The sequence below is a fragment of the Balaenoptera acutorostrata genome, chromosome 14, assembly GCF_949987535.1.
Source record: "Balaenoptera acutorostrata chromosome 14, mBalAcu1.1, whole genome shotgun sequence".
NCBI lineage: Eukaryota > Metazoa > Chordata > Mammalia > Artiodactyla > Balaenopteridae > Balaenoptera > Balaenoptera acutorostrata.
This window is the reverse complement of record NC_080077.1, coordinates 30,406,048-30,428,732: the sequence shown is the minus strand read 5'-3', so window position 1 is coordinate 30,428,732 and position 22,685 is coordinate 30,406,048. Positions and strand designations below refer to the sequence as shown.

The 22,685-nt window shown below is 34.0% G+C and overlaps 1 protein-coding gene and 1 non-coding gene across 17 annotated transcripts in view; both read left to right on the top strand.

The window, feature by feature from the left end:
• The window catches only part of EYA4 (EYA transcriptional coactivator and phosphatase 4), a 296,342-nt gene that overhangs the window by 150,707 nt on the left and 122,950 nt on the right, over nucleotides 1–22,685 (top strand). For all 16 annotated transcript variants that reach the window (XM_057527915.1, XM_057527914.1, XM_007190887.2 and 13 more), the window contains one exon: nucleotides 18,371–18,420. In XM_057527915.1, the coding sequence (XP_057383898.1) occupies nucleotides 18,371–18,420 (50 nt within the window). The remainder of the gene's footprint in view (nucleotides 1–18,370; nucleotides 18,421–22,685) is intronic.
• Nucleotides 15,140–15,278, top strand: LOC114238991 (U8 small nucleolar RNA). Its single transcript, XR_003624205.1, has one exon. It is a non-coding gene; the product is annotated as a U8 small nucleolar RNA (small nucleolar RNA).

Here is a 22,685-nt window from a genome sequence, read left to right as displayed (position 1 = left end):
TGCCATTCCCACTTGTGGGGTACCATCAAATGTAAAAGCCACTTTCTTTCTGGTGGCTCAGTGTGCATCTTGGAACTGTCCTTGTCATTTAGATGACTTTTATGTTAGGGTTGACATAAGAGACATTCAAATGTTTAAGGATTATAGATCATATATCATCAAATGTGGAACTCCATCCAAAATGAGGCCACCCTTGGTCACTCGGGAGTTTCATGGAGGGGTACTGACTTATTACTTATGTGTGTCCTGTGGGACATTATCTCTGTCTCCAATTAGAAGAGACGATATGAAATTTGTTCCTGATTTTAGCTGGTGTGATCAGTGACACGAGCTTGGTCCTGGAATGCATTCAGAGAAGACTCAACTCACTGGCCAGCTTGTTGTGGATAACAGAATTGTCCGAGAGTTCCTCTTGTGAGGCACACTGGTATATATAGACCAAGTAGAAAGGTTGATACAGAAACTTAAGGATAAAGCCACCTGGTTGACTTTGATGGTTTCTGAGATTTGTTCCGCTAATTTGGTCTAGTGCTCTGGGGGGCATGGTTCTTCAAGTTGGTCTAATCTTGCTGCTTAGATGCCTTTAGATGCAGAGTTTGAGGAAATGGAGGACCCAGTGATTCTGGTTTCTAGATTTATTTATATGGAAAATATGGGACAGTAAAAATAGACTTGGTGAAAAAGAATTATAATAGAACCTAACACTGGACATGTTAAAGTTTGATATGGCTGTGAGATATTTATATAGAGATATAAATTAGGAGAAAGTAAGAGTTTAGGACTTAGAGGATGGATCTCAGGAGGTGATGAAAATTTGGGAATCTATAACATATGGATAGTATTTAAGACATGAGAATAGATGAGAGGGAGTGTGGAATTTGAATGATTTTGGGCAGATCATGCATTTTGCCAATAGCCTCACCTCCTTTTGACCCACTTCACTCCTTCAAATTACCCACTTGGCTCCTGAATGTATTTGAGTTTGTCAGCCTTATCAGAAAAAGAAGGAAAAAGATTAAACAAACGATGACTATAATTACTGCATTGATTACTAGGTGGTATTTGTTATACAAGGTCATGGACATAATTTGCTAAATGTTGATTTAAAAATAGGCTCTTAGGTTTTGAATTTTATATTTTTTATATTCTAATATAGATACCACATCAGTAACCTGGCTAAGGAGGCTGCTGTAGTTTGTGATGGCTGTTTAATTTTGATTCCATGTGGCTTTTTCAAACCAGCAATTTGGGAGCTTATTGTACACACAGAAATTTTAAATTGTTTTTCTCTCCCTTCTCCGTGGTTTTTCAGTTGTTGTCAGAATTATATGATTGCACTTTTGGTGTTCTTTTGTCCCCTCATGTTGGCTCTATTTTATCTCTTAATTTCTAATATCCTTCCTAGGGATTTTTCACAAAGCTGTCTTATAATTAATTAGGCGATAATGAAAAGTGGCGGGAAATGCTGTAAAAGAGCCTGCGGGTATCTTATAACTCTGAAGAGGGTGGGTGCTTGATAGATTACTAGACAGTGTACAAAAGAGGAGATGATGCCACTGAGTGGGGAAGACACGAAGAGCAGGGGGCACAGAAGCAACCAACCTGTGTAAGAGTTTATGGAGGGTGGGTGGTCAAGGATGCACCCCATGAAACTGCAGGAACTGATTTATTTTCTTGATTTAAAAAAATTATGTGATTTCTACTAAACCTTAGAGTTGTCATGATTGAATAAACTTAATCTTGATTTGCATGTTGCTTGGAAAGATACTCCTGCATTTAAGAAATACCAGTGGAGCACGGACACCATGCAAGTCACTGCTGTAATGTACCAGCTGCCAGCCATTCATAATAGCTTCACTTTTATCAGAATGTGGGACAGGCCCTCATTGATAGTACTTACATCACTGAAATGTAGAATTGAAGGATTAAATAGAGGTTTTGGATGTCAAGGTGCCATTTTCAGTATTTAAAAAAAAATTTTTTTTGAAGTATAGTTGATTTACAATATAGTGTAAGTTTAAGGTGTACAGCACAGTGATTCAGTTATATATATTTTATACATAGTAGTGTGTATATGTTAATCCTAGTATCCTAATTTATCCCTACCCCCCATCCCCCTTTCCCCTTTGGTAACCATAAGTTTGTTTTCTGTGTCTATATTTTATGTATTTATTACTTTGTATTTTAATACATAAGGGAAACCAAACATTTACTCATAATAAGGCTCTCCTGGCTTTTAAAAACATCTAGTGCCTTTGATTTTGGCTATTTTATTAACTCATTTGTACCTGGAGTGTACGTCATAATAATTAGCAGCATTGATTGACAGCTATAAAGCCTGATTTTAAGCATGGATAATGAAAGCAATTATAGGTAAATAAAATCTATTTTGTGGATGGAGTCTTCAAAGTATGTGGTTTGCATTGAAAAGATAAATACTATACCACTGACACTCTGAGGTGGAAACCTTTATTTCACAGGAGGGGAAACAAATGCTCAGAAAGAACGGTTTATCTATTTGTTCCAGGTCACATAATTAATTGGTGGCAGTACACTGGGGCTAGAAGGGCATCCCAACAATCTTTGTCCATAAAATGTTATTAAAAAACCATCAGTGTAATTTTCCTACTTAGTCATAACGGTCTAAAGTAAAAGTTTACATTTACTTTTATGATCCAAGGAACACTTTGATGCCTTAATGTAAGCTGAGATAAAGATTACATTTCTCCGAAAAATTTTATTTATCTGTACTGTTTAAGAGTTGAAACTACAAATGGCATTTCTTTTTTTTTTTTGAACATCTTTATTGGAGTATAATTGCTTTACAATGTTATGTTAGTTTCTGCTGTATAACAGAGTGAATCTGCTGTATGTATACATATATCCCCATATCCCCTCCCCCTTGCATCTCCCTCCCACCCTCTCTATTCCACCCATGTCATTTATTTTCATGTTTATATTTTCCTTATCTCAAAGTTTTCACCACGTGTGGCTCATTGCCCTCCCCCCACTTCCCAACCCACAACTGAGACTGGGAAAGAAAATTACCATACAGCCAACTTTCTTTAATTTATGAACTGATTTTGTCCTCCTCAGGGTTTTGGGTATGGTTTGTTGAGTCTCTGTTGTAATTGGGACAGACATAGATTTTTACTTCCATGAATGTTTCTTGAGCTCTTAAGAGTTTAGAAAATATTGAATGATTTATAATCCCTTTAAAAAGTAGCCAGTTCAGAAGCATATTCTGTTGAACTTAACAACTCTGATGTATACCACAATACTCAAGAAGCTCTAACTACTTAAGATGATTCAGATGCAAAGAAGACGTTGCTTTTAGTGATCCTAACCATACAAAGATCAAAGAACTGAATCTGTCAAAAACGAGGTCTCTAAAATAATTAAGCAACACATTTCATTAACTCTAATAGACCCAGGCAGCTCTCTGTCAAGTAAGTATTGGAGTGGCATCAAAACCTGGGCTAATGTGTGCTGTGGGTGGGATATGGACCCTTATCCAGTTTCTCAGCAGCAACATCCGTGGCCAGTACTGTGGGGAGATAGCGCCGTCTTCAGTTCCTAAGGGCACTGGGGTTTCTTGTAGTGCAGCCCAGACCTGAAATAGGTAATGGCTCTTCACTTAGTTCCACCTCGAAAATGAAAATGACTTCAAGAAACACTTGTGCTACAAATTACTCAGAATCAAGTATTGAATCCTTGGCTGTAGGTCTTTATTTTGAACGCTTTGCCTCACTGTATCAGAGTCACACTGTAGAGACCAAGAAAAATGAAAGAAAAAGAAACCATCCCAGAATTACACAGACAAATTGGAGGCAGTAATTCCCATAATGCCTGTAAATGCTAAGTTGAAATATTGTTGGAGGAACTTATGAAATGAGCTTAGCTTTTTTTTTTTTTTTTTTTTTTGAGATCTGTGAGACATATTTAAAAGGGCTAGATGGGGAAAGTTGCATAATATTGTTTTCTCAAAAGAAAACAATTCTTTTTTATAAACCTTTAGAAAAAAGGGGAACCTCAATGCCAGAGAATAGACTTATTTGCATTACCCTTATCTCTTGAATTTAGCTCTTCTTGTTTCCTTTTCATTTCATTAGAACTTAACATCTCTTCTTTTGAAAACACCAAGGCTTTATTTTAGAAAATATTTTACATAAAATGATAACCTCTGTGTGAGCATTTCTAATTGTGTTCATCCCTTCCTCTACCTCAAATAAAAATACATTAAAAATGGATGAAATACAAATGCCTGTAATTATCTTTCCATTTTGTCAGCATGCACGTATGTATGCCTAGGGGAAGAAGAAAATTTTGTGCTTAATGGAGAGATGTAATAATGAAAGTGAAATTTTACAAGCCTTCTGCTTCAACCAAAAACAAAAAACAAATGAACAAAAAACATAAAGTGTTGGTTGGGACTTTAAATGAATACCAATCCTCATTTAATCCCTATTTAAATGAGTACCAGTTCTTAACTTGCCATGAGGTATTTCTCCTGCAGAAATGTTTCACTTCAAAAGAAACTCAAGTAAAATTTGCTTTTAGAAAATTTAATGCAAGGATTTAAACTCTTCGAGTAGCTACACCAATGGGTTATAAAGGTGTCCCCATGACAGCAGGTTGACAGCCTAGGAATCAGGATAAATGCTTTAGATCCCAGTGAAAGACAGGAGCTGTTGATGGGGGTGACCTCTGACGACAAGTCATCTTACTATAAACAGAAAGGCGTGGAAAGCCATTGGTCAGAGCCAAGAGTGTTTACTCTCCTGGTCTCCTCCTAGTTAACCTAAATAACTGCACTGCTTCTAGAGCCTGCAGGTTCACGGCAGAGCAAGGTGTTTTTAAGGCTACCTGGATGTTGGTTTGAGACTATAAACCGTGCAGACTGTTCTGTAATCCTTGAACCGGGTCTCATCCTACTCACACTGGAGAGTGGAATTTATTGGCTGTTGAACTTCACACGTACACACAAAACTTCCTTCCAAATAAAACTGGAATTAGTTTCAGGTTTTTGGACTTTGAATGAGGTAAGTTGTATTTAGCTTCTGATTGAGGCATTATAATTATTGTGTTATGTAGAAAGTCATTCAAGTATAAGCAGTTCTATCTCAGAGAAAAATATTAGGTAAAATAAGTTTGGATTTTTCTCAGTTTTAGCACAGGATGAGAGAAGAAATATGTACATAAAAATTGAGTGAGTAGGTCATTACAGAGAAAATCCCTAGTCTGCCCATGCTGAAACTTTTAAATACATTTTGTCTTTACTTCATAAAATTCAACCTCTGTAATTATCTTATGTTAATGCTGGGAGAAATGCAGGTGATACATTAATTGATAATTAATAGATTAGCTTTCATTAGAAAATTTTAATAGTTGAGTTTGAGGGGTTTTCCCTTATAATAAGGTGCATGCTGCAGGGTTTTAACAATTAATACCAGCCATTTAAATGAAAGGCTTTTTTTCTGGGTAACTTTTATTTTGAAATTCTGTGCCGAATTTGGATTTTTCATTAGATTTCAAATGTAGTCATCACAATGATGTGTTTTATATTTTTTGTGAGAACAAATATTTCCTTCTATTTATGGAACTTTATTTTTTTCCTAAAACTATGATTGTAAGTTTAATTTTAACTTCTTAACGATACCTTAAGCTTCCAGTTGGTTTTTACCTTCATTTGGATGTTCACTTGAGCACATGCTTTGATTTAAAACCTTGATGTGGAAGCCTTTGGAATGCTTTGGTTTAAATTACTTAAACATATTTTTTTATCTTTGAATCTCTTTTTATCTTTGAATGAAGAAAGAGTGTGAATTGGTGTTTTGCTGCATCAAGGAACTAAGCTGTGGGTGAATTGTCACAATAATTACAGTATCTTAAAGATTTCTTTCATTCAAGACAACTGAGGAAAGCTTTGCTCTGTTGGTACTGTTTTATTATTCTTGTGAGAAAGACGTGATTCTGGAGGAGAAGATGTCTTCTAATTCTAAGTGTCTGATTTACTACCACAGTTAGATTGTTTAGGGCACCTGTTTGAAGAAGAGGATGAATTATCACAGCCAATAAGTTTTCCAGTTTGGTTTTCAGGGTCTACTGAGCATCAGTCAGCGCTCTCCAGTTTCCTGCTCCTTTCCTTAGCTGCGGTTACTGTTTTCTGGAATCCTGTGTAATTGAATAATGATGTTGCACTACCTTATTTTTGCTTTTTGCCTGTTTGTTTGTTCTTTCACCCAACCTTTCTAAACTAGTAAAATACTACTTATCAAAATAGCAACAAAAGCAAATACTAATAATCATATAATGTGTTGTTATAACTTCTCAGGGAGAGGGAGAGAGGGAGGGAGAGAGGAAGAGAGAGAGAAAGAAAGCGAGAGAGAGGCCAATTTTTAAAATCTCTACTTTGATTTCTCTCTTTCCTCCTCCAAGTTCTTTATGAGTTACTGTTGTTAGAATTTTTGAAACTGTACGATCAGACTTTTTGAACTCAGCCACCCGCAGAAGGAAGGTCGTTGTGTGTGTCATGGGCAGTCTCACATTTTGCTTTGGGGAAATACTATAAGCCAATTTCGAAGGTAATGCAGCTGTTGAAGAAATACAAAAGCCAGATGACTTCATAAGTGTGTAGTGAGGAAACCACGATAAATTGTCCTTAGAACCCGCTCTCAGAAAGCCGTTTTAATTGAGGTCAAAGAGGAAGAAATTGTAAGTATATCTCAGTTATTTATTAGGTTTACCTAGAATGAGACCTTCACGACAGATAAACCTAATTTATAGTTCCTTTACGCTTTAACCCTTGAGTTTAACCACTGTGGGGGTCTATTTTACATTGAGACTGCAGAGGGTACTTCATTCTTTATGACAGACAAATATTTAGGGTCACAGAAATTTTGAAATTACCTGACTAAATTTCACTTCCATCTGAAGAATCAACTTGAACATTTTAAAAGGCTTGCAATAAATTGCTTCGTTTTTACCTGGAGTTACACAGTTAATGGAGCTATTTTTTCTGACCACAAATTTGTATGTGCGAAATATGTTTCACATGGAACTATTTTGTCTTTTGCCCTTAGCTTACAGGTATTTCAAAATGTTACTTTGATAGAAAATCTACTCAAGCTACTCAAAACATAATTTGTGTTTTTTTAGTGTGTAAATTATGCCACAGACTCTGTGTTTTATTAACTCTGCTAATGAAGAATTTCATTTTAGGATTAAAACCTGAGGAAAGGTGATTTACAAGCTTCTTACAACAATGGTTATGCAAGATGGATTTCATATAAAACTACTTTAGAATAGATTTTGAAACTCAAAATGTTGCTAGAATATCATTTAAAAATCAAATTAAAATGCAGTATGCTACAAATACATTTTTGCTTATTAGGTATAGTTTAATTTAAAAAATAAAGAACATGATGCCAGAACCCCAGGATTTTCTCTTTAAAAGTTGCTATTTTAATGGAAGATCAACAACTTAAAATTTACAAAATTTGAAAATATAGCTGTCCATTTATACTTCTTTTATCAACACGCTGTGCCAGAAATATTTATATCATATGTAAATTCATATTCAGATCAATCTACAGGTATATGTTATTCAATTTAAAATTGTCTTTAACATTTTATTGTTTACATTCTACCTGTCAATTTGTTTTTAAAGTTAAAGACTTTCTCAGTTTTCCTTACTAGTTATTGTGATACCTTTGGGTACATTAGGAGAGTTTTCAAATATTCATTGAAAATATTTTTTAAAGTTTACATATATGTATTCAAACCTAAGAGAGGTTTTAACAGAAACTTTTACTAAAATTCAACAATTATGTATTAATAAACCAGATTATCTCTATATTGATTATTGTTCAAATTGAAAAGGTTAGTTATCAATTGTACCTAGTATACAAATTATATCAGGTGCTCTAGAATATGTTGCACAATGACTGATATTTATACTTTAAAACAAATGATAGCTAATCTACGCCTGTGGCCAAATTCTTTTGAAGTTTCATGATTAAGATGAGCTGAATTAGTTAAGTGGTAGAGGGCTGTGTAGTCTAGGGGCCAGTTGTGCTTGGCAGGTCATGATAAATGGGGAAGTTTTTCTTAACCTTGTGGCCAAAACATTCCAATATCTTAAAAAGGAAAAAGAAAACAAAGATATAAAAAACGTTGTCAAAAACATTAGCAAGATGTCTCTATTTAGGGGAATAGGATCAATTCTTAAGATTATTTTTAAAGTGTTGTTTGTGTGAATTCATAAATCTTCACTTGAATGGAGGGAAATCTAAAGCTAAAGATTTTCATATTTAACCCTGGTGGATTTATTCTTTCCTCGTTCAGTGAGAACGTGTAGAGTAGAGTCAGCAATTTGAATTTAACTGCAATGGATTCTACCAAATCAACATTATGCTCATTAAGTATTTAGTTCTTAGTTTAGAATTGCACATTCCATTTTCCTTTTTGTTGTTTTAATATTATCTATCTTGTGACACCCAGAATTGCAAAGATACATGTTCAAAAGTATAAAGAGAACTATACATACATAGGTAGCTATCTCTTATAGTTTATAGTGCACATTTGTGAGAAAAAAAATCATTTTAACACTTATCTGTCATATTTATACCGAGTATCATGGCAATCTAGTCTCGTTTCCAGGCTTAAGAGGGGACCAACTTTCATATGAACTGTAACATGATATGTTAAGGCATCTTATGGTTCCTTTTGTGACATTTTAAGTACTGTATTACTTTTGATATAGTCCCTGGTGGGTAGTAATGAAAAAACATACTGTTAGAAAGAGTTTGAAATTTTCCTGAATACTTTATACAGTATATATGGAGTTTATGGCAGGTGACAAAAGACTATGGCATAACTAAGGAGAAAATGTACTCCAGAATTTTAAAAGCTCATGTGGCTTGACATTTGATTTAATGCATATATACTGTACGTGAATAATTATGCTTTGTTTCCCTGAGTCGTTACTAAGTTGCTTTTTAAATATTTTCAACCTTGCAATGAACTCTCAAATAATTTGAACCCTATTGTGACAGTTGTAGTTGATGAAGAGTTATAGCCTATAGGATTTTTTACCTTTAAAACATAATTCCTCCCCAGTGTGTAATTTTATATAACCTCCCTCCCCCAAACCTGGGTCCTGGAAGGCTCCTGCATTAAAGGCCAGAAATCAAGTAAGATCTTGCCATGACAGTCCAATACTAGAGGGGTAAAATAATTTCCACTTCAGGTTTTCGGTTGTGGGTTTGTTTTTATTAACCCTCTAATCCTACTATTATGAGCGTCTTATGTGTTTTTTTTTTGTCTACAGTTGCAGTTAATAACAGAATATTCAATTGTATCTTTATACTTTGTCTATGAATAGCAGTTAAAGAAGGGTTATGGCAATTTTCCTTTGGACCGAAGTAGATGCAGTAGAGTTCTCGCGCACTTTTATAATAAGTAAGTGGTACCTTGGGCTTTTGGAAACCTACACTTGGTGTTGCAGGGAGAAGCTCGAGTAAGCAACGATAAACACATCGAAGAGGGATATAATAAGAAAAGGGAGGAGTAAAGAAACTTCCCTAACTCCATGAAAAGAATTTCAGAAATGTGTGAATTATAGAGCCACAAGATTTTTTTTTCTAAGGAAGAATGACACATTATAACAATAGTTCTATTAGATTATTTAGTAATTAGATTTTCACAAAGTCTGTCTCCAAAACTTTAATTTTTTGACAACCATTTGGCAAAATGGTATTTTATTTTTTTGAAAAACCTCTCAAATTTGTATGAGCATATTAAAACAGAGATATCTTTTTTTTTTAAACATCTTTATTGAAGTATAATTGCTTTACAATGGTGTGTTAGTTTCTGCTTTATAACAAAGTGAATCAGTTATACATATACATATGTTCCCATACAGAGATATCTTTTTTAAAACTCTGTGTGACGACCTTTGTGTTCCAAAGATACTTTTTTCATGCACTGAGTTTTTAGAAGTCAAGAACTGAATTGTAACATACCTAAAAAATGTAAAATAAGTCTCGTTGAGAAATGTGGAGACCTTTTCATAGAAGCCAGTTTAGATAGTGTAAATTTGTATGGGAGAATAGCAGAATAGCAATTCTATGCTGATCTTCTCAACATAAATTATATTTACTTGGCTGCACAAATAATCATAGTTATCACATTAAAGGGTACCTCCTGTGGTAAATTCTAAAGTGGTATTAACTTGCAAATATTATATTTAGAAAGTGAACATATATTTTCTTTCACTACTCTAAGTAAATAAACATTAGAATAACTTTCGGCAAAAGCCTCTATTGCAAAAAATACATGTTTACTTGAGTATGCCAAGTGTTATTATTTTGACTCAATTTTAAAATTAATTCATATACCTACTTTTATATTTTCTTAGTTATGTTACTGTGTGCATTCTGAAGTAAAATAGAAGGGGACATCATTTAATTCATATTTATTTAATGCTGTTAATTAGAGAACAGGATGTTCAGGGGGAAGCACATCAAACTCTGAGCTTGGTTCAACTAATTGAAAAATTAAATGTGTTAAAAAGGTCATCTAATGGAGATGTAGGAATTGAGAGGATAATTTACATTTCTAGAATAAAGCTGGAATAATTATAAGAAAAACTTTTAAATTCCGTTAACATAATTTAAAATTCAAATATGACCAAATTCTAAGTATTAGAAAATATGACAAAAATGGCACATAACAATCTATACCTCTGTCTCTTTTTTATTACTAAATTAGAACCTAATGGTAACTAAAGTTAGGTACCCATTCTGCTTTATCAACAATTATTTATAATAATTTATCTAACCCAGTCATAAAATACATTTTATAAAGTGTGTACTAATACAAGACTCTAGGCATTGATACACTACAGTATTTGTATAAATATTATATACCGAGTCATGCACATTTTGTAGTATTCACACTTGAAATACAATCAAAGCTGACAATTATTGTTAACATTAATTCTGTATCACTTTCTGTATTCCAAAGAGTATTGCATTCAATAACCTACAATATAATTTGTATTGGAGGAACGAACTTTATTTTTATATCTATATTTTATCCATTGTTTTCCTTAAACAGTAATGCATTCAAATCTATTTTTTATTAGATTCTCTACAGAGTTCAGTGAAGAAATAAAAATTGTCTTACATACCACCCACAAAAATATGTATAAGTTATTCATTACATCAGCAAATTTTCATTTATAAAGAGTTTATCTTGGATTTATAGTTTCAGAATTGATCTTTTATTAACACTGTATAGTACGTTCTAAGGCCTAATTGTTAAAGTTCACTTCAAAACAAAATAAAGTTACGAAAGAGGTCTTTTTAAAATGTCTTCTTCCATTATTCCATCCTTTACGTTTTTTATTTATTTATTTTGGCTGATTTGGGTCTTCGTTGCTGCATGCGGGCTTTTCTCTCACTGCAGCGAGCAGGGGCTACTCTTTGTTGCAGTGCGCAGGCTTCTCATTGCGGTGGCTTCTCTTGTTGCAGAGCACAGGCTCTAGGCGCGCGGGTTTCAGTAGTTGTGGCACGTGGGCTCAGTAGTTGTGGCTCGCAGGCTCTAGAGCACAGGCTCAGTAGTTGTGGTGAACGGGCTTAGTTGCTCTGCAGCATGTGGGATCTTCCCGGACCAGGGCTTGAACCCATGTCCCCTGCATTGGCAGGCGGACTCTTAACCACTGCGCCACCAGGGAAGTCCTACATTTTTTTATTATCGTTAATGTTTCAGGATTTATATACAGCAAGATTAAGTACAAAATAACTGGGATAATTGGTTCCAGCTTTTTTAGAAGATGGTGGATGGGATAAAAGGAACTGGTTTTTCTTTGCAATTTTTTTTACGAGTTAATTCTGTTTTCCCTCAAAAGACTGTAAGCCTCTCAAAGTACCTAGTGTTATAAAATGTGAAAAATTTTAAGTTGATTTTTATACTTGAATATAATTGTCATAATGCAAAACATTCTAGAGATTATATTTTATACATATATTTTCCAGACATTGGAAATATTCATTATTCTCAATACCAGATCCCACATTCTTTATAATTGTTTAAAAAGTACAATTTATATTACTCATGCACATAACAGCCTAAAAAATTTGAAGAGTGAATGGTTTTGTGAAATAAGAACATCGGATTTTTATAAGTGGCTAGCTAATGTAATATTGTTGACCAGTCTTTTCTAACCCCTTATTCTGCTTCATTTTCTCTTGGCAATCGTTGCTGCTGACTTTACATTCATTGCTTATCTGCTTACATTTTTATTTTATAGCTCCTCCACTAGAATGCATTATCCATGCAGGCAGGTTTTTGTTCGTCTAAGTCAGCGCTGTTAACAGAAATACAGTCCAAGCCACTTGTGATCTTAGCTTTGTTAGACAAGTAAAAAGAAGTGATTATAACCCAGTACACCTAAATATCATTTTATTTATGAGTATAAAAAATATTGAGATATTTTCCCTTTTTTGCATACTAAGTCTTTGAAATCCCATGTGCCTTTTACATTTCCAGCATATCTCAGTTTAGACTTAACCACATTTCAAGTTCTAAATAGCCACAGTGTGGCTAGTGGCTACTTTGCTGGACTGTTCAGGTCTAGTTCATCGCTGTGCCTAGAAGGGTGCTTCGCATTCAGTAAAGCCTTGTTGAACGAGTGGATCCTGATACCTCAGACATATGACAACAGCAAAGACAACAAAATGGACGTTGTTTTATGCATTAGACCATCTTTGCACTTGTTAGGGTGTTGGTGGTGATGGCGGGCACTAGAGGTATTTGGATAATTTCTTCAAAACTCCATTTCACTTTGCTGATGGACTTTACATGTTACTAGTGCTTGGTTAAAAAAAAAAGGTTACTTCAGTAGTCTAATTTAAAAGATTTATTTGATGGTTAATATATTGCAAGAAGTAACTAGTAGCATCAAAAATTGTTCCACAGAATGTTAGTTTCAACTCTTAATTTTAAAACAACCTGATAAAAGCAACTGGCAAATCTAGCATCGGAGAGAAAGGCTTGCTGTGGAGTATTCAGTTCTAATTCTGTCCCTGTTAGTGCTAACTGTGCGACATTGCCAAGTTGTTTAACCTCTCTGAGCCTTGGTTTTCTCATTTGTAGAAGGAGGATTTCATCCATCACTCCCGTCTTCATAGATTAAGTGATATTACATATATATAGTCCAGTACAATGAGTGGAAAAGAATACTTAATAAATGGCAGCAATTATCATTATTATATATATTAAAAATTGAACTTTTAAATATTAAGGTGTTTTGATCTTCATTTTAAAAAGATTAGTTTATATGTTTATGAATTTTAGTTTTTTAACATTTACTCGTTAAAATGCCCTCAGAGATCAGGATTTAAAATTTACTACATAATTGCTTGCAGATTAATCTTTCTAGTTCTCAGCACCATCGTCTGTGAATTGAGATAAAAAGTAGTATCTACCTAAGCATGTGCCTGGCATATGATAAACACTCCAATATTTTAGCTGTTGTTCATTCATTCAAAAATTTCAGTGTTTGATGTTTGTATCTTCATTGCATACTAATAGTTATTTTCTTGAAATAAACTCAATTCTTTTTCATCTTGCTCTGATTTTTGCATGTACTTTTATAACATTAAGTAGGGTTAAAATTCACATTTTTGCCACCAATTAAATGCATTTAACATTACTTGTCTTTTTTCTCTTGGCATATTTTTGGCTCATTTCCTTGTGTGTCTTATGAAAACTAAGATTTGGATTTAAATTATGGGCATGAAATTCTGCCTCGTTTCTTGGCCTGCTTGTTTGAGCTTTATTCAAAACAAATTCAAAACTAAATTAGCGGTCATTAAAGACAAAATTCTACGTATTTTGTAAGAATAGTCTTCCTTTAATAGTGTGTATATTTCAGCAGTCACTGTTTAATGAAGTATTGATCTCTCAAATGGGACAGTGTGTTTAAATTTAGGTAAAACTGTCCATTTGGCTTCTAATTCTGTGATCAAGACACTGTGAACATACAAGTTTCTTTATTTAAAATTTTTATTTATTATTTTTTATTGTAGTAGAGTTGATTTACAATGGTGTGCCGATCTCTACTGTACAGCAAAGTGACTCAGTTATACACATATACATTTTTTAATATTCTCATCCAGTATGGTTTATCACAGGATATTGAATATAGTTCCCTGTGCTATACAGTAGGACCTTGTTGGTTATCCATTCTAAATGTAATAGTTTGCATCTACTAACCCCAAACTCCCAGTCCATCCCATTCCCTCCCCCCACCCCCTTGGCAACCACACGTCTGTTCTCTATGTCTATGAGTTTGTTTCTGTTTTGTAGATAGGTTCATTTGTGCCATATTTTAGTGATATAAGTGATATCATATGGTATTTGTCTTTCTTTCTGACTTACTTCACTAAGTATGATAATCTCTAGTTGCATCTATGTTGCTGCAAATGGCATTATTTCATTCTTTTTTATGGCTGAGTAGTATTCCATTGTGTGTGTGCATGCGTGTTTGTGTGTGTATACACACACCACATCTTCCTTATCCATTCATCTGTCAATGGGATAAGTTGTTTCCATGTTTTGACTATTGTGAACAGTGCTACTATGAACATAGGGGTGCATGTATCTTTCTGAATTATAGTTTCGTCTGGGTATATTCCCAGGAGTGGGATTGCTGGATCATATGGTAATTCTATTTTTAGTTTTCTGCAGAACCTCCATACTGTTTTCCATAGTGGCTGTACCAACTTACATTCCCACCAACCGTGTAAAAGGATTCCCTTTTCTCCACACCCTCTCCAGCATTTGTTATTTGTAGGCTTTTTTAATGATGGCCATTCTGACTGGTGTGAGGTAGTACCTCATTGTAGCTTTGATTTGCATTTCTCTAATAATTAGTGATGTCGAGCATCTTTTCATGTGCCTACTGGCCATCTGTATGTCTTCTTTGGAGAAATGTCTTCTGCCCATTTTTCGATTGGGTTGTTTGTTTTTTTGCTGTTGAGTTGTATGAGCTGTTTGTATATTTTGGAGATTAAGCCCTTGTCTCTCACATCATTTGCAAATATTTTCTCCCATTCTGTAGGTTGTCTTTTCATCAGGTAGGATAATTCTTACCTGTCCTTCTTTTTGGAAGGCAGAATAGAACATGATGATTGGAGCTTGCATGACTCATGATTAACATCTCTGCATAATCAGGACTTGCAAAACAAATTTCTTAATGATCATCTAAATTTTCTCCATCAATTCAGAGGAAAGATAGGGTTTTGAAGTATTTTAAAGAAGTCATAAGTTAACTTTTTTTTTTTTTTTTGATCTTTGGTATTACCAAAGTTTTTTCAAGGACAGATTAAAAGATCAGGTCATATTCTACTTTATACTTTGTTTCAATCAATAACAATATTCTGTCAATTCTGTCTTAGAAATATCTATCAGAAACATCCTCTCAACTCTCCCCATGGCTCCTGTCTTAATTCAGGTCTTCATCATCTCTCACCGATGGATTGAATGATTCACTTAGTGAACTAGTATTTGGGAACTCTCTTAATCCATTTGGGCTGCCATAACAAAATACTCCAGGTAGTTTATAAACAACCGAAATTTATTTCTCACCATTCTGGAGGCTGGGAAGTGCAAGATGGAGGCTCCAGCATGGTTGTATGTGGTGAGAGCCAACCTCCTGGTTCAAAGCCAGTGACTTTTTCTGTGTCCTCACATGGTAGAAGGGCTAGGGAGCTCTGTGGGGTCTCATTCGTAAGAGCATTAATCCCATTTGTAGAGCCTTCATTTTCATGATCTAAGCACCTCCCAAAGGCCCCAATTCCTAATTCTGGGGGTTGAGGATTGTACATATGAATTCTGAAGGGGTACAAACATTCAGACCATAGCAAGGAGCATCTATTCAAGGATAGGGATTAGTGATATACAAGATCAATGCCATGTTTTCTTTCATGGAATGTATACTTTCTCTCTTGCTGCATTAGGCTCTTATCTGTCTCTCAGTCCTCAGCCTGTCCCCTTCCACACTACCTCCTGCAGCATCTCTACCCAGTCTGTTTCTTAAAATCCTCCATTGGTCTTCATTGTCCAAAGATTAAATTCCAAATTCTTTACCATTTATAAGGTCTTCATAATATGGTTCCTCTGACAAACCCCATGATGTTGAAGTACCTACTTTTTTCTAGATTTCGTCTTTGAAGCCTATGTCCTTTAAGACTTAGCTCAGAAGTCACTTGCCTCTGAACAAGTAAATTGTCCTCTGGACATCGACCTCACTGTATAGACCTCTCCTATAGTAGTCATGGTATCCTAAATATTATTCTTCCCTCATTCGACCATGAACAGATTAATAAAACCCCTAAAAAGAATTACTTTGAAGAATGCAAAGTTCTAACAATATCTAAAAGAATATCTATATCTACTTCAATCTTTCATCATATTCTTATTAAGTATAAGCTATGAATCTGGGACTGTGCAAACTAGATAGTAAGTAATCAATAGAAGTGTTCTCTGGCATTACAATTACTACTTTAAGAATAAATTAAAATAAAAAGAACTTTCTGGTTAGTTATTTGGAGAAAGATGTTTTGTAAAGCCATTGGTATTAAAGATTTTTTAAAATCTTTGTTTTCTAAACCATAGAAAGCTTGTCTCATTCTGACTCTTGCTCAGAAGTATCTGTCTAGTTTGCTTGTGTGATCTGGAGCTTCTTTAGTCAGTCCCAAAGTCAAGCTATCATAGTCTTTCAGAAAGTGACATTCACTTTGAGGTGATTTCTACATATTCATTGGGTAGTTCATATAGTTTCTGGTGATGAATCATAGGAAAGAACCAGTGGGAAAGAAGGGTTTTATTATCATGTCCTTCCCTTTTAATTCTTATTTTTCTTGGCATTTTTAATAGACTCTTGTGGGTTTCATAGTGAATTTTATGCTTACATTTTAAGAAAAGTTTTCCTTTTCCCTTTTCTTTTTTTTTAAAACTAATTACTCAAAAATATTTCTTCACCCTTCCATCTTTTGGTGCTAAGTTTCATATTAAGAGCATAGAAGATGTTACATAATAGGACAGAGATAATAATTTCTTTGCTAATCAGTTTTATTTTCATACTGTATGAATGTATGCACAGGATGCAAAAAAGAGTATAGTTAATCAAGCAAATACTTGATTTCCCCGATTGTAAAATGTCTAGGCTTAGAACTGAAAGCAAAAACATGGATTTTTGAAAGTGTAAGGATCTTTTTTTTTTCTATTTGTATTTTTAAGTCAGAAGAGGAAAGAGTTACTTTGTGAGCTGGAAAGACAATGCTGTATCTTTAACATTTAAAACTTACTCTTAAGTAATGCCGTTTGTATCACAGTTTACACTTATGTAGTATACTCACGGTGTATATTCAGTAGACTTATTCTCACTTCCAAGCTACATATTAGAAGTTAAAGTGCCTTGGATTCTGTAGGTCGCATAAATAGACCATGGCAATGTAAACACCCAGAGCGTATGACAATGGACTTGTTAATGTATACTGTTTACGCTCCATATTAACTAAGTAATTTTTGAAACGGAATTTACTTTGCATATAATGTACCATTAAGACCATAATAATCAGACATAGTTATCTGTGCTTGAAGTTAAATTGTGAAAGGCAATGGATGTGTGCTTTACCTTATTTTAGAGGATGTATCACACTTTTTTGTCCAGAAATGGAGAGCGTGTCTTAAAAGTAAAAGTTATTTTCATTCTTTACCTTTTGTGGGTTAAAAACCACAAAGTTGAAATACAGTCTGCAAAGTATACTCTAAATATATATGAGAAGTCTGTGAGCAATGCCGAAACTTAATTGATATGCTGAGAAATATATAAAACATACAGCCACTGGATTGAGAAAATGAAAATTAATATATGAATGTTTTAGCTAACACTGTGCTTTGCCCCCAGAACCTTGTGTTTATTATTGTGCGCTTTAGTAGGAGACAGAAGCAGTATCAACTGGAAAAACATTTCTTAGTGAATTGAGAGCAGTATGACTTTCCAGTTCCTAAGTGGGAAACCTGGTTCTTTGGTTTCTTTGTTCCCAGTTAAGCTAGTCCCAAGCTATTTTAGCTGAACATTTTACATACTAATGGAGTCTAGGGAAGTGCCTTTGGCAGCTGTTCATAGGATAATAATGAAATACACTATTTCATACAGCATGCTACCGCTGTAAAATGTGGGGAGTATTTTATAGAGATCTTGGTGAGCAGAGCTGTAGCCACTTTAACAAGTGTGTGAACCTGAATGAGGAAGTTGTATTTTCATATGAGACTAACTAGTACTCTTTTCTTACAGGTAAAGAAAACGTGCACAGAATCAGATGTTCCAGAACCCCAGAATTCCAGGTACAGTAAAATAGAGGCCAAGACTTCACTAAGAAAAATTGCAATTTTGGAGAACTAATAAGACATTAGACTCCAGATACAACTGTGTTTTAAAACATTGAGTTGAAGAACTTATCTGTATGGAAATTACACATTAGACTGGCTAGGATGCCATTAATCATAATATTAATAAAAAGGACACTGATTGAAGTCAACTTTTAAGAACAATAGTGGGAACATCTCTAGGAACACTTGAAAATATATTCCCTTAATATTCATTATTTTAAGTTCACCCTCATTTTTCTTTCTAATCTCTTCTTATAACGTATTCACATTTGAAATTTTGCCAGAAACTGAATGCCTCTTAAATCTGTTTACCAAAAATCTACCTTTTTTTTTAATCAAACATTGCTAGATTTTGAGAATGCCATCAAAGAGAAAACATAAAAATTAACTTGGCAATCTCTTTATGGTTATATAGAGATTGAAGAAATGATGAATTAAAGTGGTCAGGCCACTACATACAGGAATTTAGCCCCATTTAGTTGTTTATGGTTGTACCAAATGCCTAACAGACATTTTTAGGTCTATATGTTTTCACTGTTTTTATTTCAAAATTTTAAATGGGTAAGTAAAAGTATTTTAAATATCATAACAATAGTAAACACATATTCTTCATATGATATAAATGATATAACTTAACTTCTTGCATTAAGAAATTTGTGTTTAACGGTGAGATGGGTGTTAGTTTATTTTGTCCTACTTGCTGCAGCTTATGATGTATGTAGTGAGTCTCTTGGTATAGTAAAACAATACAGAGCTAGGTAAAATGTTAATGACCACCATATTTTCCTTTCGGAAAGCAAGTATATGTTATATACAGTCCATTCACAGTTTGAGTAAATCTTCCTTTGTTTTATGTAATATGATATTCTTATGATTAATTCCTATATATATTATAGTGAAATGATTGTGTGTGGTCTTTTCTTTTGGATCATCAAAAGTATATAATATGATATAGGATTTTTGACGTATGATCTTTGTCTTTTACGATTAGATATCAAAATAGAACCAAATAGTTTTAGCTTATTGGAGCTTTAGGAAATGGATGAACCATTAAATTTTTCCTATAAAGCAAAGGAATTCCAGGATGCGTGGAGAGGGGAGACTCAAGCTCTATTCCTTGTGGACATTTCCTTCCTGACCATTTTTCTGACCTCTATGAGAAACCCACCTATGACTTATAGTTTAACTAATTAGATAATCTTTGCAAGTAGCTGGTCTTGAGGGTTAGTAGGGAAAACAGAACATATAATTATATTCTTTTTATTAATATTGTATATCAAAATGTTTTACTCTTTAGGCTGCTCAGGATTTTTGGACAGATAGTGTTGTGCTTGAACAAATTTTAAACAAACAGAAAGCCACCAAAGTGATTCAGTGTTTTCAATTTATATCAATAAGTTAGAAAAGAAAGAGAGAATTCAGATCTCAATGTATCTGAACCTGGAATTAGGTCATTCTCATTTATCTAGCAAATCCCAGCCCATATGGCCTTAAAAGTGCAATTTTATTTTTAAGATAAATAACAGTTGGTTTTAAAAGATTGTTTTAAATATATTTTGTTATATATTATTATTATATAATAGAAACTAATTGGAAAGTGTCTTGACTTCTTGGAAACTACTAGTTGGTTGCCGTGGATTAGCTGCTTCTAAAAGTTTCCTAATCTGCAATATATGGGTAAAATTAGGCAAATCAATTTCTAAGGATTCTAAAGCTTTGTGATATAAAAAACAAACACAGAAAGCAACCTTGTTTATAAAAACCGGAGATGGAAAGGCCTTCAAGAAAACTTAGAATCATTTATTGATTCAGTGTTGCCCAGACATTTTGATAGTGTCTGGTCCCTTCTCCTAACTTCTGGGGCAAATGACAACCTCCACACCCTCATAGCGTCAGTAACAAAAAGAGGTGGCTATTCTTGGATTCTCTATTTATTCACAGATATTAGGTCTGGGAGTGGCAAAATGGCATTAAGTCAGTGCAGTGATGGAACACCAAGAAGAGAATAAAGATACGCTAAAGAACATCTTGCACAAAAAGGATACAATAACTTACTGAATAGTCAGCGAATCAAGGGATGCCAAAATTAATAATTATTATATGCATGTACTGAGGTTCAGTTTTTATAAACAACCAGAAAAAACATGAAGATGCCTTTATTATAGATACTGGGCAACATTACTTTAGCATATACATGTATGGGTACATTCTTTTTTGCTCATTAAGAACCACAAACATTCATGTATTCTCTCTCTCTCCCCCATGCCTCCCTCCTTCCCTCCCCTCTGTGTGTGTGTATATGTGTGTGGGGGGGTGCCGGGGAGAGAGAGAAAGAGAAAGAGAGTTAAGGCCTGGGGCTAGGTAATTCTATTCTAAACAAATCTATAGTAAAGAACTGAGCTCAAAATGAAATACGGTATCAGCATAAAATGCATGGGAGCTGGAGACCCACTGCCTTATAAAATGCTCCCTCACTTGGAAACTAAAGCTAATATCATTCATTTATTTAGCTAGCTTTATAGTATGTTGGTTTTGGATTTGAAAAGATTAGAATAAATGCAGATGGAAAGTGTTTTTACAGTAGGGAAGTAATTAAATTGGGCGTGGAAACTTTGCCAGGGAAATTTTTGGAGTGACATGTGTATCAGCGAATTCTTTGTCTTGCTTGGCCTTAATTCCTCTTTTGGAAAGAGATGCTTGGCCCGCAGATGTGACTGATAGATTAGAAAAAAGAGAATTTACAAACCCATAGAATATAAGGAAGGTAAAATATCTTCTTAGAAATAATATTATGTATATATACTGAAAGTCAGATATTAGGGACAGTATTCTCTCAGTTTCTTAAGACTGTATTGAACTTGATGTCATATGGAAAGGGATAGAATGTGCTTCATGGAAAAACTGACATTCCTTAAATGTACTTTTTTTTTTTTTTTTAACTTTCCTCTGTGTCGTAACCGTGTTGAGAATGTAGTGTTGTTGGCCTTTGTTCCTAAAACCCATGTTAACCTTCAAATGGGTACATGAGAAAACTAAAATTTATATTTCTCATGCTTTACCTTTCCCTAAACTTAAGTCTATTACTAGACAGACCATCTTAAAACAAAATCTGAATTATCATTTTTATGTTGATTTTTTTCTATATTCATGGTGACTTTATTTGTGTAGATTTGTGTCTAACATGAGCCATCCCTGAAAATACATGGTTTTTGTTTAATTTAAAATAATAGATATCTCCTGGAGTGAAGTTAGAAGTTTTTATGAGTCTCACTTTTTTTCTTTAACTCTTCTACTTTTCATTTATGATATGAGGTGAGGAAATAATTTATCTCATTCTTTAATTGCATTCTTGGCAAATATCTTAGAGTGCCTATATGTTAAAATAGTCCCCATAATACCCGAATGATTTCTCTGGTAAACTTCTGTTTCTCTTTATTTTTTCCTTTTTGGGCCACTAACTAGTAGAGCATTTTCACCAAGAAGAGATCAAGAACTTAGAAAGGAGATAAAACTCAAATCAGACAGTTTGTTATATACTTGTTTTGTTAATTAAGGAGTAAATGGAAATAAAAATTTTGGTGAAATTGAGCTCTGAAGTGGCTTCTGGGAATTACACCAGTTCTTTTCCTATTATTGCTCTGTCTCACTGTGGCTACAGTATTGCCAGCAGATTACAGTAAAGAGATCTAAAGGAGAATATGAAAAAATATATATAGGAAGTACTTACGGTACATATGAGCTAAGATGAAGATGATAGTTTTTGCACATGGAGAATAAAAAAGATTCTGTGGGTAATGGTGAGGGTACCCTAGTCTATACTAACTACAATTATCAAGAGAAAGGCAGAACAAATCTCCAGCTTTTAAGGAAGCATTGGAATTAATCTCAGCTTAATATCATAATATTTAAGTGAGCCTTAGGAAGTTTATCTATTCAATGTTTATGTGTAAAAGCTTAAAAAATGCAACTAATTCATCTTATGTAAATAGTTATGATATGACAGTGTTATATTTAAAGTATTAAGTTATACATGATTATTTTCTAGCAAAATAATTATTGCAATAATTCCAGAAGCCTGAAATGTTTATCTGTATATAATTGCCTGTCAAAAATTAAATGCTATATTGTTTTCATAGCAGTGAAACCTGAGGGCCCCTTGGTGAAAACACACATTTTATTTCACTGTGTCAAATCAGAGGTCCATTTAGCCCAAAATTCTG